Source organism: Acartia tonsa, chromosome 2 (genome assembly GCF_053477335.1).
Source record: "Acartia tonsa isolate MP-2025a chromosome 2, ASM5347733v1, whole genome shotgun sequence".
In the NCBI taxonomy this organism is placed as follows: domain Eukaryota; kingdom Metazoa; phylum Arthropoda; class Copepoda; order Calanoida; family Acartiidae; genus Acartia; species Acartia tonsa.
The window spans coordinates 11,978,749-11,999,620 of record NC_137261.1 but is presented as its reverse complement, the minus strand read 5'-3'; the positions used below and the strand labels follow the sequence as shown (position 1 = coordinate 11,999,620).

At 39.1% G+C, this 20,872-nt stretch overlaps 1 protein-coding gene across 1 annotated transcript in view; it reads left to right on the top strand.

The window, feature by feature from the left end:
- The window catches only part of LOC145304402 (multiple PDZ domain protein-like), an 88,914-nt gene that overhangs the window by 37,058 nt on the left and 30,984 nt on the right, over positions 1 to 20,872 (top strand). The window contains exons 20-23 of the mRNA XM_080146288.1: positions 1,286 to 1,465; positions 7,170 to 7,220; positions 7,676 to 7,741; positions 20,574 to 20,707. Coding sequence (XP_080002414.1) covers positions 1,286 to 1,465; positions 7,170 to 7,220; positions 7,676 to 7,741; positions 20,574 to 20,707 — 431 coding nt within the window. The remainder of the gene's footprint in view (positions 1 to 1,285; positions 1,466 to 7,169; positions 7,221 to 7,675; positions 7,742 to 20,573; positions 20,708 to 20,872) is intronic.

The following is a 20,872-nucleotide window of genomic DNA, read 5'->3' as shown; positions in this document are numbered from 1 at the left end:
GGATGTTGTTATCCAATACCATATCGGTTCAGCGGTTAGCGAGATCCTTTGGTACAGTAACACACACGCACAGACAAATTATGTTACTTTATTAAAGGATTAATTAATGAGCTAAAAGTAAATAATGTGTTGATCCTAGTCGGAAGGAAGTCTGCGGGCTAAAAGTTTATCACAAAAAATGTTGATATATCAGGGATAAGGGGGAATATAAAATCTCGGAAATTGTGGTCATAATCGTATAATGTATTAAGAGATGCTTCACAAATGTCCTATTATATCATTACTCTAATATTTTTTATATTATATTTTTTAAAACTTCCAATTCCAAAAATTATTAGTACCACGAAACTAAAACTATTCCTGCATTATTATTATATGCATAAATTAATCATGTCATTACTCATTATATATTTGAACAACTTTATAGTTGTTTTCATCCTTGTTTTTAATGATAGATGTAGAATATATGTGGATATTATGACAACGAAAAAATTGTCGTCAATTAATCGTGCTAACATGGATCTTGTTTTTTGGTCAGTTTGCTGTATGAGAGGAAGGGGTAAAGGGATTGAATATGATGGGAGGTATCGTTATTTTAGCCCGCTGCAATGTTCACTTTAATAAGAGAACAAGAAAATCTGGTGTAAAATCCAAGTAATGATAATATATCCATTTTTATAATAAATATTTTCCATTACCCCTGAGTTGAATGTATCAATAAACTTTGCTTAACTTATGAATATTTAAATTTCAACTTGATCAAATATAAGAAAAGTTTCAGTGGTTTTCAGGGACTAAGAGAAAGGGTACTTATAAACAAAATTAAAAGTGATTTTATGCTAGTTTAATCAACTATTGTTATTATTAGTTAAGAATTATATCAAAAGCCCCTTTAGCTGACCACATTGGTGTTTACATCCCATTAACACCCCCCTGATGAATCGCATTGTACGCAATTGGCTTCATTTATTATTTCTTCTTTTAAAATATATTTACAGCTATGCATTGAAATAACCTTGTTACAATTTTTCATCACATCTTTAATCATTTTAAATTTCATCATATCTTGTCATTTTTGTACCTTCTATAAAAAGAACTTGATTGAATTTTCAATATTATTATTATAGCTTCTTGTGGTGGTTTTAGGCTATTTCATTTTCAGTATTAAGTCTTGGATTGGTTTCAAGCCCCTCTCTGTCCCCTTCGTGTACAGGGCCCCAGATGCTAATGGTGTATCCGCTAATATAATTCAATAGTGTTGAATATAACCCGACAATTTTTTAAGGTCCGCCTGGTGATCCACCGCGAGGACGATGAAATCTACGAGACTGTTGAGGTGGAACTGCAAAAGAAGCGGGAGCGAGGCCTCGGTCTCAGTATTGTCGGCAAGAAGAGCGGCCCTGGAGTCTTCATCTCGGAGGTCGTCAAGGGCGGAGCCGCTGACCTCGATGGCAGGTTAATCCAGGTAAAATTCTATTTCGGCATTTTATTCTAGCTAGTGACTATAGATTATTTTTTGTTCCATTGATTGCACAACTTTGGGTTTGAAATCTTTATGTTAATGTGATGTTCCTTAGTATACTAATGTGGACTAAATTAGAATTGAAGACAAAGCTAAAAGTAAAAATAAACTTTAAAGGGAAAAATGAAACGTTTAAATTGTTTTTTAATAACAATATTACATACCTAACATTTACTTTTCCAATAGATCAGTAAATGAGTGTTGGAATAATTCTTATGGAGATGCTACGCATCTTAAAACTTATTTTGTATTATTTCAATAAACCTGAGTTACTCCCCTGAGAGCAAGCAATTATCTTCTTTGCATCATAAATTATTAATATATTACAATATTATATTTATCATTAACCATTCATAAAAATGTTTTTATGGAAAAGACGCTACACAATTGCAAAAACAATTTGCTAGCAGGCGAAATAGTTCCCCACCACTTTGGCCAAGTAGTTGTCTGTGTTTTATATTTTATATATTTATTTGATGAACGATTTTTAGAAAATAAAATTAATCTTCCCTTCACTTTCCCCTCCCCCTTCTTTTGTCTCGTTAGCACAAATTTTCACTTATAACAAAGCTTTGCTACGTATGGACAAAATTTGTACTTGTTAATCAATAACATAATAAATTTATAAAGCAGTTGTTTTTTTATCTTTATAAGAACGTTTAGTATATAAAATAGATTCATATGTATATTTATACAGACATAAATTTGGATAAATTAAGCTTAAATTCATGAATGCTTATTTTGCTTCGTTAAACATTCAGGGACTTAAACGGATAGGTATTGATAACTAAAAAAAACATTTTCCAAGTATGGCTTCGCAACCGATTAATATTCACTTGTTTTGAACAGGTTCTATTGCCATACAGAAATATCTAGGCAATATTCTACGAATAATAGAATAAAAATCATGATATAAATACCAGTTAGCCCAGGCCTTAGGCGCCTTGTAGCTAACAACACTGGTTTGATTGATTAGGAAATTTGTAGCCCATTGTTTTTAAACTTATGTAAACATGGAGTGTGTCGAGCCAGCTCAAGCTCCACGCTTTAGCACATTATGACTTGACACGCCCATGAGAGCTTTTTGTTATTACCTTACCATCACCTAATATGGCAGGTTTTACAAATTAAGTCACTGTAATGATTGACGCTCTCTGCAGAGGAGCTTGGAATTTTTTTTTGGTATGCACCTGTTTATGGGCTCTGCAATTTCCTTACTCTTTCATTTTTGATAATTAGATCTAATAAAGTAACAGTATATTGAACGTTTTAAGTTAAGTAGACTTTAAAAGCAAGTGGAAATTACAAGATACTTTATCCCTCCTAACCTTTGAATATTTTATTGGATATTCAAATATAATATTTTATCTACCTTATAGATTTATGTTCTGTATTTTCGATTCAACACAATATCCAGTTTTGCAATTTTGTTCATATCAAAATTATTAAGAATTTTCTCTTTAATAGAATAAACTTGTTGAAAGATTGTGACAATAAAGTGGAAAAAGCTAAATGAATTCTTTTTTATGTAAGTTGTTGTATTTCTGTTTGTTCTGAAAGATTTTGCTAACCATCCATTCCTATTTCCGTGACTATTTTTTAAAAAGGGCCTATTGAAAAACAAGGATGACAACATCCATAAAAGCGAAACACTAAAACGGTAGGACAAACGGACATTAATGCTTGTATAGTGTCAGCACTGAATAATCAGAATATAAATGTATAAGAGTCGAAGCAAAATTGTAAGTAATTTGTTGAAAAACTGCTTTATAAAGGATAATGTTTATTGACATACTTACATATTTAGGGGTTATAACTTCCATCGCTTATAACATTATACTTTGTTGTCCCAGGAATCAATATACCAAAAATCAGATCAATCGGATGATTAGATCACATAAAAATTTGTTGTTAAAAAAGTAGAAAAATCAACATGTTTAAAATGGACGTACGGAAATTTTGGTAATGATTATAGAGTTGCTACGCTTTCTAAATCGTACTTAACTACTAAAGGAATCACCATGCAAAATTTGAAATCGACAATTCTAACATGCCTAATTTAACGAAAAAAGCTATCCGTTACGGACGGACGGACCGACCCTGTTTATAGAAAAGCTACGCTTTTAAATAGCTACGCTTTTAAAAAAAGCTTCGCTTTTAAAAATAAAAAGAAAGAAAGGCTAATATTACTTTATTGCTGGCTGTTCGATGGACGTTGGCTAGATCTTTGTTATAGATTAGCGAAAAGAAAAAATATAATACTAAGCCATGAAATATTAACAAATGCTATGTTACAGTCAAAAGTGCGTAAATTAAAGCATAATATTTTAGATAGACCTAAAATATTAACAATACTAATGTAAAACTAAATGTATTAACCAAAATTCAAAAAGCCAATTTGTTATACTCATCAAATATCTTTTGTGATTGATATTTCTAATGTCATTACAATTCTTCCCCCTTCAGTAAAACGTGTCATATCACGGCTTAAGCGACTTAATAAATATGTCTAAAAGTCAAAACTTGACATATGATATTTTCTTAGGATTAGGATAAAAGATGATAACACTTCATAGTGCTCTCTTATAATATCAATAAGATAATCATTTTTTTAGAAAACCCTATTATTGATAGAATAGATATTAATCGCATCGAATTATAGACAGCTTTCCACGGCTATTATAATGAAAAATTATAGATTACAACCAATTTTGTTAGCCCCGTGTTTACAAAAATGATGCTTATTTTTTATTTTTAGTTCAATATTAGTCGAAAATTGTCTGTTACACATTATTTTTCAGTATAATCAGTTATAATACAGAGCATATGATTCGTTTCGTAGCCTTACTGGAAATTTTTTTCTAAACCTACTGGATTTAATCACAATTTAAGTTGCTATTAATTTTAATCTTTAAAATATTTTTATTAGATCTTTTGATAAAAAGAAGTAAAAAGTTTTTTTTATAATTTTAAAACTGACGATCAATTTATGGTTATCCTACAATGTTAATCATATTGACACAAGTACAAGAGCAGAATTTATTGACATAAGTTTCTTTTTCATATATGTAACGAGCGGCTACGCCCCCTAGAGGCCACTAAGGGCACTTGAGAGGGGAGTTGAATCCTAAACCCCTTTTTTTTAAATTTATATATTTATTAGTATCTGGACTTTTTTAACCAATAATATTAATCTACAGAATCATATATTATTCATTTCGGTATGTAGTATGAACTGCATTTTTCTTCCATTGTCTTTTCCCTTAAGATCTCTAAATCTCGTTGAAACTTGCGGCTGAATGTTGAGAACACTGAACTTAATATTCCTATCATGTGTCTGGACATAAGGAAGGGGAAATTATTGAAGAGATTACATTTTTCTCCTCGGCATATTTGGACGCATCTCATTCTTTTGTCATCTCTTTTATTAATAAGTCATCTCTTTTTCTTTTTAAAGGCGAAGCTTTTCTATGATTAGGGTAGGTCCATCCGTCCGTATGTAACGGTTGGCTATTTTCTTTAATTTAGACATTTTAGAATTGTTCTATCGATTTCAAACTTTACATGAAGATTCCTTTAACAGCTAACGATCTGTAATGATTCCTTTACGAATGTTTAAATTCCTTAATGATTTATTTTGCTTAGCAACTTTGTAACGTTACCAGAAAGTCCATTGAAAATAGCTGATTTTCTTAACTTTTGACAACTAAGGGGGTAGTTGCACGAAATGTATTTAAACTTGAAATTAGTGATCTGCATATTTTTTCTTGACCAATAGTTTAAAATACATTTATAGGGCATAAATTTGAAAGAACTATTCATACAACTATACCTTTTGTATGATATAATTATCCTTCTCATCTGATTTTGGAATCCTGCTTTCTAGAAGAACAAGGTACAATATTATGAGCGAGGCATCTTTATAATTAAATCCTAGAAATAAAAGTATGTCTTTTTTGCATCCTTTATTTACGAAATTTTGCCGCAAATTTAAACACAAATTCGTTTAGACTTACAAATTAATGTCCTGCTTATATACACTATACATGACTTATTGTTCATTTGTCCTTCCTATTTATTTTAGAGTGTTGCTTTTATGGATGTTGTCATCCTAGGTAATATTTCTCTATATTACTCCAGAAAAATAATACCTATGCAACCTATAGTTAACTTGAATCTAAAGTATTTTATTTATACTTTATTTGTTCTCGACCTTGAGGGCTCTGCTTAAACTTGGGGATTTTGTCAGGGATTATGAAATCAGTATTACATTCATGAATCATAAATCACAATATTATAATGGATTTATTATTACTTTGATCTTACACCAGATTATCATGTACTCTAATAAAGTGAAACTTGTAAATGGCTAAAATGACGACCCATCCACCCTCTTTACCCACTCCCCTCCCCTCCTACTGAATTAATAAACTGACCAATAAATGATTTCTATGTTAGCAACCTAAATTGACGACAAGCTGATTACCCCTGTCATAATATCTACGTATATTTTATATCCATTACTATTATTCAAATGTTCTTGAGGTTTCAAGCAAAAATAATGAATAAATTGGCGATAAGATTATTTAAATTTAGATCATTATAAATAAAAATAATTTTCAGATTTTTTTGTCAATTAACAATCCTTTTGTTGTTAATTTATATGGTTGCATTTTATTGGTTATGTGCTTTCTGCAAAATGGACGATTGCATACATAGTGTTGCTACGATCCAACAATTTTTTTAAAGCGTATCTTTCTAGTCTATGGTTTTTTTTAGGATGTTAAGGCAGGTTTTCACCTCCCCCCTTGTTTATAATCCTAGTCAAATAATCCTAACTAGCGGCTACGCCCCTAGAAGCCTCTAGGGGCACTTAAGGTAGAAGAGAAAAAGTCGACCTCATCCTTTTTAAATTTAAGTTTCCAAAAAGTAAAAAAAACTATTTTTTTTTTTTGGGGGGGGGGGTGAAGACACCCTCCTTAAAATATTTTAAAACATTACCAGGACATATAAGAAGCTTCACTGTAAAGGAGAACAATATCGGTTCAGCGGTTAGCGAGATCCTTCGGGACAGACAAAAAACGTTTACTACTATATATAATAGGATAATAAAAATAGACTTGAGGACGTTGTAGCTAGCTAAACTATGTGGATGCTGGCTATTTAGTTACTGTCTAATCTTCCCATAAATCCTTGCTCAATTGTCTTTACTATACATATATATTACATAGATAAATAGATAGATGGAATTGATTTTCAAGAGAATTAATCGATAGATGCAAAGACGGCCCATCTTTTTATTTTGAGGGGGATAAAATGAGGGGTTTCAAAGGTTATTTACCATTTTCATCTGCTTTTTGATGTTTCATTTACATAATTGTAGAAAACTGTCTATACTACGGTGCAATACAACGTTTTTAAGTATAGCTGAGTACGATTCTAATCCAGCGGATTTGAATAGGTTTCAAAGCCATATCTTTCCAGAACTGGATGGATGGATTTTAAAGCAGTTTTATAGATGTAAATTTAGATATATAAATTGTCTTTATAAACAAAAGTCAAAAAGGTAGGAAGATATAAAAGAGAATTCAATTTGAAAGAAAAATTTAAAAAAAAAACATATTTATTTACTTGTTATTTTGTTTAGGGTGACCAGATTATTTCTGTCAACGGAACTGACTTAAGAAATGCTACGCAGGTAAAATATTTTTAGAAGATTTTAAAAGATATTATGATATTATCTAAAGATAAAAGATTTATTTTTATCTTCGATTTTCCTCCAAACAGACTTTTAGAATTGGTTTTAAAAGGGGATAGTTAAATGCCATTTTCTAAATTACTAGGGAGGTAGGACTCATTGAATCGTAAATTACACTAGTATCCAATGTTTTATATACATTAACTCTCATTCTTTGGCCAAAATTCTTCAGAGTCTTCTCAACACTCTTGATTGGTTAGCACAAATCTTCAGCGTCCAAATTTTTCCACCATAAATTTCTTTTTTATCACATTAGTTTTGTTCATTTTCTTGGTTATGTACTGTACATCAATTTATCGTCCATTGTCTTATCCAATAAGATTTTGTATAAAAAGCTTTAGTACGTTTTTGAAAACATTATTCTTAAATTTTTACATATTGAATTTAAATTGTAGGAAGAAGCGGCGCCTGTGTTGAAAATGGCTCAGGGCAGAATTATTATGTGTCTCAGAAGATTAAAGGTAATACACTTTTTACATTCTATTATATAAAGTAGTATGTTTTTTTTGTCTGAAGGTTATAAATATGGAACCGATTGTGTACTCCAATTTTAGGAAAGCTTCACATAAGTCCATGGATGGTTTTATTTTATTTAATCAAAATATCTAGTCCATGTGTAAGTATGGCAGGTGTCTTAGTTTAATGCAATCTTCTAACAATAAGGTGTTGCCTAGAGGGGATTCGAATCTTTAATTATAAACAAATAGATAAAAACGAAAATAGATTTAATCTAAAATATCAAACAAATAGATAGTTTAACATTAGATAGATAGGTAACAAGACAATTAAATTAAATATGAAGAAATATGAGGAAAAAACACATAGTTAACCATTTAATAGAATATGCGTGTTTTGTTTAAACTGAGATAAAGTAGATAATCATTAAACAAATAGGTAGATAAATATAGTGTGGTATCCGCCGAGGATCAATGGCAGACACCGGAGTTCAATTAGATTACGGCAGTGTGACAGACGTGGACACCTTACTATAGAGAAGCTACGCTTCTCTAGCTTTCACTAGATAATGATCAACATCTACTTTCAGTTGTCACTTTATTGAAGGGTTAAGAGATACTGGAGTTATATACAACAAACAATAATTACATGGATAGGAATAAATAATCATAACATAAAAGCATAAATAATATATATACAATGGTCAGTTTGGGCAATAATGATTCCCCCATCCCTGGAAAGGGTGGGGGAGAATTAAGAATACAGTTAACCATAATAAACATGACAGATTCAAATCATTAATTCTAAGCGTAGGGAGGGGGTCACTAGACCCCTTCCCCAGGACTCGGGGGAGGGCCATTGACCCTCCACCGAACCCCAGATCAGGGGTGCCATAGACATGGCTCACGGTTGCCGAATACCACAACTCTCCCCTCGGAAGGCTGGGAGATGGTTTCCCTACCAGACTTCCGACAGTGGTTGAGGCCTTCGGCCCGCTCCTTAGGGCTAAAATATATACAAACGATAATGATTCAATGGAATCCTAGTGGTGAGTATCTTCTTAGGGTTGATGGGCTCCCAATGTGGGGTAGAAGGCAGAGGCTGCCTTGGGTTGGATACGTTGGTCAGCGCCGGCAGGTATCAGGTTTGGTGGTGGCACATTTGTTGCTGGAACGGTCAGCAGTGGGACCTGCGGGTTGTTGTTGGCAGCGGCTGGGGCACTGGCTGCCAGGTTGAGTGTCTGAGCAGCGGCCTGTCCTCCTGAGGGGCCGCGGGGTCTGCCAGAGGGCGGTCCTGGTCTACCTGGGCGGTCATGCCCGCTGTCCGTTGATTTCATAGACACCATTTCCTCGGCTGCTTCCCTGCCGATGGGGATGGCATCCCAGTCCACTGAAAAGTCCCGGGACTTGGCATGGTTGAGCCTGGCTCTAGCCATCGCCTTCTTATACAAGGCTGGGTGGTACAGGAACACTTGTGATATCGCATTCAGGGCTGCCCGGACTCCTCCTTGTGCTGCTGCCAGAGAAATGATGGTGAGGTCCCCCAGCAGTTTGAGGATCAGCAGCAGCAAGCACAGGATGGCGGCGCCATCTCCCCACTCGTGGATGGCTTGTCTAAATCCTGCCCAGACATCCAGGGCTGCCTCTCCTTCCTCCGCCAGTCGGTCAATGTTGTAGGACACTATCCCATGGTCTCCTGTGGCCGAACAGCTGCCTTGCTGAACGCAGGAGCCATAGGATAGGCCGGTCAGCATGGCACTCTTGTATGCTGGGAACGCCAGCAGCTGTTGCCAGTCGTTCAACTCAGCCTGTGGATACAAACCACCTGAACTGAAGTCATCTAAGGGGTCTGTCAACAACTGCTTGGGCGTATCCAGCGGGGGTGGCCTCTTCTTGGGAGCAGGGGTCAACTCTATCCAGCCTTCCTCTGCGTGCACAGTCAGGGGGTAGGTGGAGGAACAGGGAATCTTGGTGGCGTGCTCACTGTATACCCGCGTCACGGCGTCTACAAAACCGGTGGGCTCCACTGGCACTTTGTCCCAACACTCCTTGTGTTCGCGGACAACATACTTGTGCCTTTGGCAGGTCAGCTGCAGCAGGATGTCTCCCCTCAGTACCGAGAACGTGCTCCCCTGGACACGCACCGGGTGGGCCGGATCTAGTTGCTGGAGCTTCCAGCAGTTGGCCGCTACTTCTTCTGCTGCAGTGCTCCTCATGCGTGTTTCCAGGGTGAATCCAATATAACCTGCATGGATCTGTGCTTGGAGGGGAACGTCAACATCCCTGGCCGACACTCGGGGCAGCGCAGCCGCGGCTGGGTCAGCTGCCACAAACAGCGCTGGATGGTTGGTGGCATGGGCCTCGAAGTCGCAGTTCACAATTGAGGTGGGGCTGGTCATGTTGATGAAAAACTGGGCCTGATGGTCAACCAGATATGCATCCCTCACCAGGCTGGGCTGGAGGCTGCGGATCAGCCTCAAGGGGCAATCTCTTCCCAGGTGGTCCCACACGTAGGTTGCTTCCCCAGTGATACAGGACAGCTCAGAATGGGGACAGTCGAGGGTCAGGTGGTCAGACTGGGACTCCACCCGTCCATCCTCCACCACATAGGTCTCCTCCTTGACCAGCAGCCGCCGCTCCTGGAGCACTAATTCATTGCGGTAGAGCTGGCCCTCAAAGTGGACGTCCTCCCCCTCGCAACCCACCCCCTCGGGGCTGTTGACGAGGGCGCCCACTACATCAACGGTGAAGAACAAGGGGTGGTTCAGCTGGAACGTCAGTGGCTGGGTCTTGCCTGGCAACGTGTATACTCGGTTCCTGGCCAGGTCTCGGCACGCTTCTGGGTCTATCTTGGTTGGCCTCATGAGGGTGGGGACCGAGGTCACCTTGAGGTGACCCCATACCCCACACCTGAATGTCCACTGGGACACGGTGAGCTGACAGCTGAACCCAGTGGTTTCCCTCACCTTGACTTGCTGCAGGACGTGGATGTCGTGGCCCAGGGGCACCTCCTGGTGTAGGGGCTCCGTGTCACACATCTTTTCTTTGTTGTAAGACGTGACATGGGTGGGGTTGGCACAGTCCCACCCCACCAGGACGTAGCTGGTTGTAGGCCACACGGCTGCCAGCAGGAGGCCCCACAGGACCATCCACCAATGGGAGAGGCTTCCAGGTAACCATCTTCCTCGTGCACACGGCTGGGGATCTCCGGCTCTGGTCACGGCTGCTTCTTGGGGCTGGACACGGCTGGGCTGCTCCTGGCTAGACACAAATTTCCATTGAGCGTTATCTGTATGCGGCCGAGGCACCCCGATACCCTCCCCAATGACAGACTGGCAAGCGACTGGCACTTGCCTGGGTGTCGGCTCCCCTAGCCCTAAATGCTCCCTTCCCTGGTCCAAGGCATGCCCAGTGGCATGGGGCTGAAGTGCATGTGGCACAGGCTCGCCCTTACTCAATGCCCTCCCCTGCCCTAGGAACTCAGGTGCATGTGGCACAGGCAAGCCCTCATTTTCCCAATTTTCAATCTCCCCAGCCTCAAGTGCAGGGGGCACAGGCAAGGCTGGGTGTTTACAAGGTTTTGGATTCAATACATTTAACAAATTCAACTTATCCTGATGGTGAGCCGCTGGGTTCCCGTGGCTGGTAGAGGGCTCTGGATGGCATGTAGCTGGACTCTCCCTGCAGGCTGGTGGCGCTGGCTGGCATGTAGCTGGGCTCTCCCTGCAGGCTGGTGGCGCTGGCTGGCTGGGGGTGACGGGTGTCACCCCTTCCTCTGGGACCGCTGGCTCGTTCCAGGACTCAGGTCTCTCGGTGGCGGCGACGGTTGTCGCCCCAGACATCAGGTTGGAGGCTGGCTCGTTCCAGGATCCAGGTATCTCGGTGGCGGCGACGGTTGTCGCCCCAGGCACACGGTGGGAGGCGCTGGATAGCACCCCCCCATCATCCCAGGTGGCGACGCCGGGTGGCGTCCCATACATCGATGCAGAGGTGCTGGCTAGCACCTCCTGCCTCTCTCGTTCAGCGGCTGCCAGGGCCTCCCCATACACCGTCTCAGGGACGCTGGGCAGCGCCCCTCCACTCTTGCTGGGTAGGCTCGGTCGGGCAGGTTCCATCATATTGAGACTGAAATGCTGGGGCCTCAGCACCTCTGGCTCGGCTATGTTGTTGGGCTGTATCAGCTCTGGCCCCAGATGGTTAAGACTGAAGCCTAGGCCAACCCGGTTGGGCTCAGCCGCGCCGCCCAGTACGTTGATCCTAGCTGGGACAGTCCCGAACTGCGGCATCCCATCGGCTCGGTCCGCAGCTCTGGAGGCGGCTGCTTGCGGTGGTGGTGCTGGGGGCGCGCTCCCTTCCATATGGGCCACTCTGCTGGGCTTCCCTGGAGGGGCACCTTTGTCGGCGGTGCGCCTGCGGCTGGCTACCTGGGCCCAGTCAGCTCTACACTCGGCCGCCGTGTGGCCGTCATAGTGGCAACGCTCACACTTGGCAGAACGGTCACGGCGTGGCTGGGTGCGCCTCTCCTCTAGGCTAACTTCCACAGGCGTTGGACAGTCTCGAGCTCGGTGGCCTCTCCCCTGGCAGCGGTAGCAGCGGCCTGGAACCTTGTCATCTGGAGCGACCTTCCCCATCTGGTGGAGACCCGGAGCCAAGGAGCCAATCTCCATTGGCTCCGACTCGTCATATTGGGGCAACTGGATGCAGGCAGATCCAGTCAGCCCGTCGGTCGAGTCGACTAAGCACACACCCTCCTTCAGCTGCTTAGTAACCATGGTCACGGTGAACATGGCCTTGCGAGTGTACTCAGGTACACTCGCAATTTCATGGTTCATCATGAGGCGTTTTACATTGGCGTTACGAATTCCACGGTTTAATTCGTCCACCAACAATTCAAGATCCTCATGATTGTAGGCGTCCCTATACAAGGCACACTTTGTTGATATGTACGCCTGTATAGGTTCTGTCGAGTGTTGCTTGTAGTCCCTAAACGCTTGTTTAAGCGTTTGGGACTCAAAAGCAGGACGAAATAACAATTCACACTCGGTCTTGACCTGCTCGTAGGTCAAGGCTTGGCCTGCCTCGCCAAACAGATGGGACGCCATTTCCGCCGCTTGCCCTACCAATGACAGTAGTAGGGCGTTGCGGCGGTTGAGGGAATCATGAGGTGGCACGCGGTAAGCCGCCCATGACATTTCCAGTCGGCGGATATGTGCCGACCAGGACTGCTTGGGCGGCCCTCTATACTCCGGCAGATTGCTCAGCATCAGCTTGCGGTACTCGGCTGGGGCCGGCTGAGGGTCATCCTGGAGCCATCCTGGGGCTTGGTCACCTCCTGGGACTTGATGCTGGTCCATTGGGTCAACGGTGAAACGGCGGGCACAAAGTTATACAGGACTACAATGAATGGGTTGTCACTTGAGGCTTCCTAGCCTAACAGCCAACACTGTTTGTATCACTAGGTTGGGAGTTTTAGTTTGCAAAGGTATAACTTAGCTGTACTTATCAATAGTTAGGTGTTGAGGTAGATAGATGTTGAGGGTCTGAACTGCTGTCAGGAACTGATTGGGTTTTCCCTTATCACACTAGAGCTAGGAGGAAAGAAACTTGCAATTCTTTATTTGCTAAAAATACCCCTGTTAGATGCTATGGAGTAGCTCTGCTCTGGTGTGAAAGTGTGTGTGTGTGTGTGTGTGTGTGCGTGGAATCTTCTGTCCTTGTAACGCGCGTTCGCGCCGTCAAATCCGCGCACACGGGGAAAACGCGCTCTCACCCCTCAGCTCGCTCCCTCATTGGTCCGCTTCGTCCGTTGGATTTATGATGTTTTCCGCACTTTGTTGCGCTACCCGTGAATGGCGCTCTGTATATCCGATCGCTAGCTCCACACTACAGACGGACTTAGCCTAGTGTGGGTAGGAAGGGGGAAGCGCGTGAGGGGACGGGGGTAACTCCGGCCGTTCCCACTGTGAGGGAGGGGGTAACTGTGTGTTGGTGTAATGGGGCCTCTGCTTCTTAATCTTAGGCTTATCTGTTATATAACCCTGATTGTATTTGTCTTCAACTGGAGAGGGGCCCCCTCCCCTTCCCTTGGAATAAGGGGTGTATTTGTTATTGTGCTGTGGGCTTGAGATTGTTTTGATTATATTACATCTAACTTTTATTGCTGTCCTTATCACAATTGCATAACAGATTTGTTGACCAACTCTGTTCTATTTTTAGCTGTTATCACAATAAACAGTAATCCAAGCCTGTTCTATTCTTAGATTTATCACAACACAACAATTTGTTTGCCAAGCTTTGCTCATAAATCTATTGTTTGGTCATCACATTAGGGTGGTAATCCCTGCAAATGTGATATAATATCTGTCTTCTAGATGGGTGGCTGCGTTGTAGCTTCTCAGGATACTCGGGGTTGACGTAGTTTTTCTCTGTTCTGGTGCACTACACCCGTATGTTAGCTCGCAGCTTGCAGCTATGTGGCATGTTTCAGCCTATCGGCGGCAGGGAATGTCCCGTCCTGCTAGCGCCACTGGTTCGGATCCTGCTATTTCTTGCAGTAAAGTTGGCCTATTTTCAGCCGTCTACACGTATTTGGCTTGTTTCAGCCGGTCCGCAGGCCTGTTTCAGCCCTTTTGGCGCTCAATTCTCCGTTAGATATCAGCGCTGCTCGCGGTTATTCGTCAGATTTCGCTGTTTTGCTTCCACAACTGCCGGATGCAGAGTTAAACTTTGCTGTCCAGGGTGGGTAATTCAGGTTGCTTGCGTCAGTTTTGCCAGATTCACTGCTGGGAGTACCTTAGCCTCAGATGCGCGTCTGCTCTACACTTGTGGTTCGCCGTAATCTCACACAGCTGTCACCAAAGTTGTGGTATCCGCCGAGGATCAATGGCAGACACCGGAGTTCAATTAGATTACGGCAGTGTGACAGACGTGGACACCTTACTATAGAGAAGCTACGCTTCTCTAGCTTTCACTAGATAATGATCAACATCTACTTTCAGTTGTCACTTTATTGAAGGGTTAAGAGATACTGGAGTTATATACAACAAACAATAATTACATGGATAGGAATAAATAATCATAACATAAAAGCATAAATAATATATATACAATGGTCAGTTTGGGCAATAATGATTCCCCCATCCCTGGAAAGGGTGGGGGAGAATTAAGAATACAGTTAACCATAATAAACATGACAGATTCAAATCATTAATTCTAAGCGTAGGGAGGGGGTCACTAGACCCCTTCCCCAGGACTCGGGGGAGGGCCATTGACCCTCCACCGAACCCCAGATCAGGGGTGCCATAGACATGGCTCACGGTTGCCGAATACCACAATAGAACCACTACCACAAATCGACAGATATAGTTAGCTAATGCATATTTTTATTGGAAATGAGTAGATTGAAGATGGATAGATTAACATTAGGGCAAAGAGGTAGATAGAAAGATAAACACTGAAACAAAAAGGTAGACAGATAGACTATGTAAATTTTTTGCTGTGTCTCTGAAGATTAAAGGCAACAACTTTACATATTCACGCATTCTTCAAAAATCAAGGTATTAATAAAAACTAAAAAAACATTGTTTTTTAAAGGTTTACTTTCCCAATTTTGTAATCTATTGGAGAATTATTGTATTTTATTTTCTAATTAAAATTATATTTATTTTGTACGGTTTTATAGTTAGTTCGGCGGAAAATATGTCTTTTTATTAGATCTTAGGAAGGCACTAAGACCAAAAATTAGCTCGTGGTTTTTTAGCATGTTCCTGTTTAATTTTTATAAAACCTTAATGAATAATGAGGACCTCCCATGACATACATAAGTGTCTCGTCATACTACATATGATTACTTATGTGCAAACACAAAGAAATGACGGCTACACAGCAGGATTGTTAACCCATAACCCAACCCAAAAACCCAAACCCGTGTTTTATGTGTGTTCTGGGTAGTTTTATTATACCCCGGAGGGTTTTATTATATATTAAGTTAGTAGTAAATTTAGTAAATTAAAATGGATTCCTACAAATTTCTTATTTTTAGTTGAATATTTTCTTTTCATTTTCATTAGAACTCTAAAAATGTTAGTTTTATAAGCCTTTTAATTAATATTTCTAATTAACCCAGAAAAACCAATAAAGCCCGGATTTTTTTACTAACTGAGTCTGCGTTTTCTTTAAAAACCTGGGATTTTAACAACTCTGCTACACACACACACACACACACAAACCTTGTGTTCTAACTCTCTTTATTCTTGAGCTTGTATGTAATATGTAAATTCATTTCTTTTTATTCTCTTTTTCAGCATAACCTGGGGCCAGTTTCACATACAAAATATTTATGTTTAAACTACGAGGCTATTTAGTTGGTGTTCCTCCAATTTTGCAATATTTTTAATTTGTTAAAATAGCACAAAAGCACATTAATATGAGGTGGGTAGAATAATATGTAGCTATTGGTACAGTTCCACTCGTTATATGGAGTATTTGGATGTCTATCTGACAAAGTGGTAGAGTGTTATTGTTCTGTACTTTGGCGTATTTTCGCCATTTTTCAGATTTTCCTTTTTTCCTCCTAAAGTATCATAAGTAATTTGAAGACGTCTATACAGAAGAACAATCATCTTTTTTCATTTCAAAGAGGCATAAGTTTTCATGAGACCTAATCTTGTTAAAGTGCATATTGTTTAACTTGCCCAAATGTATGAACCTCTTCTGTGAGTGTAGCTAAAGCGACATTTTAACATCTACATAACTAAATACTAAACATAACCTATTACCAGCTTCACATGTATATTCGTAGAATTGATAATATAAAATGTGACATTTCAAAATAAAAGCATTGCATTGGAATGTGGCATTTTTGACAGTAAAAAGATTTTTTGTAATGGATATAGTTGGTGGTAATTTATCCCAAAAACACATATTAAGCATAATCAAATAATGATGTTTTTTGAGGGTGGTAATTTTTAAAGGTTTTTATGTCTTAAAATTGATGATAGACAAGAGGTGTTAACCCCTCTCATACTATAATTGGGGTTGCTTCGCACTTTAGTTCCTTCCCTTTAGTTTTTGATAATTAGGAAGATTTTTGCATTTTACACTTTCCAAGTAAGATTTAACCCCCACCCCCCCCCCAAAAAAAAAGAATCTATCACATACCTATACATCTTAATAAACATACTATTTCTATATCTAATTTTATTGCCTGAAGCTTGATATTTCGGAATTGTTAAAGTGGTCTCGAGGCTAGGGGCGACGTAGCACGTATAAACTACTTTATTAAGTTTAGTAGCTGGTATATGTTAGATGACATATCATTTATAACTTGTAGAATATGGTGCATCCTTCATTTTTATTCTTTTTACATAGAAAATATTTTAAAAACGAAGCTTTTCTATAATTTTTACTGTCTTATTATTCAATATCAATGGATATTATTATATCTGACATGGGAAAAGTTGTCGTCAATTTATCTTGTTAATATTGGTCAGCTTGTTCATTCAGTAAGGGGGGAGAGGATAGAGAATCGTTAACTTAGCCAGCCGCAAGCACCACTCTATTAGAGTACATTAAAATCTTATGCAACATCCAAGTAATGATATATCAATTAGAATATCAAAGAAATTATTATCAATCAAGATATAGATAGGTCATTGGTAATGAAATATGAATTAGTATTTTATTAAGGTTCACCTTTATTCTTGTAGCAAGCTTCTTTGTTTTGGATTATTCATTCTTGTTTATTTTTCAATTTAAAGTATTTGTATTCATGTAAAGTTTCAGTCACTTACCAGAAGTGTCTTTGCAATACTGTTACAAATTCACTATAGCATAAAAATGCGGGATAAAAATGAATTAAACCCACTAATGATATTAGCAATCTATATATTATGTTATAGAGGCGCACCTCTCTCTAGCTTTCTCTTCGATCTATGTTAAGGTCAGGTGTTTACCAAAAAATATCTATACGGCCGCTAGGTCATACATATATATATTTTTTCTTATTAGTGTGGTGATACCCTCTCTAAAATAGTTGTGAATCTTCCCAGCTTTTATGAGAAGCTACTCTATAAAGGAGAACCATATCGGTTAAGAGGTTGGTGAGATCCTTCGGTACAGACACACTAGATCCTGTTACTTAGTTATAAGGATAATAAAAACAAATTAGTACTGAAGTATTTTTGACCGATACTTCGCAATATGAGCATCTATTTTTTGAGAAAGAAATGTTATTTACTTAACTTAGCTGCTATTAAGGATAGATGGCTAATTTTGTTACGGATTATCACCTGACCAATGCGCAACTTCTCTATTACTCCTGTCATTCCGTTTCTACGCATGTATTTTGTTATCCTTGTTGTTTGGACACTTGCTGTGGGAATAGATGTATTATTACTTGGATCTTACATCAGATTTTCATGTTCTATAATAAAGTGAAACTTGCAGAGGGCTAAATTAACGATTCCCCCCCGTCCAAACCCCTCTATGGGATGAACGAACTGCCCAATAAATGAGTTCCATGTTGGCACTACATTGACGACAATTTTTCCTCTGTCACAATATCCACGTGTATTGTACATCCATTTGCTGTGAGGGACATAGTGTCATTATCACAAGTATAAATCCTCTCTGTGTGATAGCATCATTTTTTATCAAACCATTGTCAATAATGCATTATACAGTTTTGCATACCCAGGTCTCAAGGGAAAGGAAAGAATATGAAAAGTTTTCACCCTAACACAAAAAGTCCCCAAAAAATGTTTTGGCCAGTATGGTTTCTTCTAAACTGATTATATCCGCTGGTTTAGAACTGGCTCTCAGCCATAGTGAAAATCATGTACAGCATCGTATTACAGACAATTTTTCACAAATATTTAAATAAAATTCATATCTGCGGAAAGCTGTCTGTAATACGATGCGATAAATAACTGTTCGAATTTTTAAAAAGACTTGCAACTTCCAGACGTGCTACAGAAATAAAACGTAAAATTCTGTTAGTATATTACCATATTTACATATAGAGCTAGTAATGCCGAATAGACTTTTGTTTTATTTGTTTAATCATCCTTTTATCCTATGAATGTATTGATAATAATGAAGTTTAATATGCTTTATGCATCCCACTTATGTTGCTATTTGTAACAAACTATATGTACGCAAAAACATAACAAAATGACAATAGGATATAAAACCCAAAGAAAAACTATTTCAGTATGGCTTCGAAACCGATTAATATCCGCTGGAATAGAACCGCAGAAATCTGTCTATAATAGGATGCGATAATTAACTATTTTTTCTCCGACTAGGATTAACATCCAAGTTATCCATCAAATTGCAGGATGTGGGGGGACATTGTTTATTACACTGGTACCCAAAGTTTTATTATAACGTTATTTTATACGTAGGCTAAAAACCATTCAATTGGTTTTATTTTATTGAATTTTAAAAACCTTTCAACTAATACCTTTTATCTACTGAAGGGGGGAAATTGTTTTTCATAATTGCAATTGAACTTCTTGTTGTATGATATGGTGCCTTTTAAGCTTTTACATCATTTTACTCCAGCTCTAAATCTTTGTCTTTCCTGTTCTTTTAATTGATTAGAATCTCTTCATAAGTTTCATACTTATCTTCAATTCTAATCATTCCTGAACTAAATATTTAATATTTTAACATTGTCCTCTTTCATTATTTGATCTTCAAATAAATTCTATATTCTGCAAAGAATTTACAACAATAATAAACAAACACAAGTTTACTTAATATTTGCACAAAGGGGGGAGGCGGATGTGCCACTTTTTGAAACCAAAACTAAAAGTCAACAAAGGAACTCAACTAAAAAAAGAGTTACAGGTCTGACATTTTGCATGGCAGTTGGTTTATAGGGGTACAATATGGAACTGTGAAGAAACGGCGGCGCAACCGCCGAAAACCGTCGTTTCCCGCCGAATTTTTTTTTGCAATTCTCGGCGGTTTTCGGCGGTTGCGCCGCCGTTTCTTCACAGTTCCATATTGTACCCCTATGAAGCAACTGCCATGCAAAATGTCAGACCTGTAACACTTTGTTTAGTTGAGTTCCTTTGACTTTTAGTTTTGGTTTCAAAAAGTGGCACATCCGCCTCCCCCCTTTAATTTTCATAGAAAAAACATCTACAATACATAGATAGGAAAAATCTTTTTTTTTATAACTTTCATCAATATTAAATACATACATTCACCTTATAATGGCTTTTAATTGAACTAAGAATAATTTCCTTTTAAAGAACTAAAGCGTTTCTTGTATTCTTATAAGATTGATGTTTGTTATATTTGTAGGGTAGAAATAATAGATAATATTCCATTCTCTTGACAGTGTAATGTCCTAAAGAGTTTATTACGATTGGAAAGGACTATTAAAGAATTGTCCATTAGTTAACAGGACGTTGAGTTCTTATTATGAACATATCTTGCTATCCTATTGTCATATCTCTTTTTGAAATAAAACATAGGCAACACAACAACAATAAAGTTTGGGTATAGTACCTTTTGTGTCAACGTCTCTTCAGGGGCGATTCGCCGAATCTTTTTATAGGTTATTTTAGGTTAGGTTAGTTGATTGCCTCGCAGGGTTAGGCAATTGGCCCCGCAGGGTCTAGAAATAGAAGAAAAGCTACTGTGAAAATACGACAAATCGCCACTTAAGAGGCGTTGCCACGAAAGGGACTATACTCTAAAGTTTTGCTAAGTTCAATTCTTGGTGCCTTAGCTGTAACTAGTGGCTATACAGAAGAACTGTCTTAACTAATACACAACTTTGTGGCTAACCATTGAATGTATGATTTAATATATTTTTTTTCAGGTTGGAAATAGAGAGCGTCGTCTAGGGGCTGGTGGCTCGAGTGGGGGTGTTGGAGTTGGTGGGGGAGCCCCTGACTCATCCCTACCCCCCAATGTGGTCACTACAGGCACCCCAAAAGTCATCACACTTACCAGGTAAGCCTAATTTATCCAGGGGCTGCTATTCAGCCAATTAATTTCATTTGTTTTTTTGTGTAACTGATAGGGAAGTGGGTAAGAAGAGGGGGAAAAGGGAATTGGGGTTGAGGGGAAAATTTCACTTAGAATTGTTTGTCATAATCTTGTTTTTCAATAATTAAA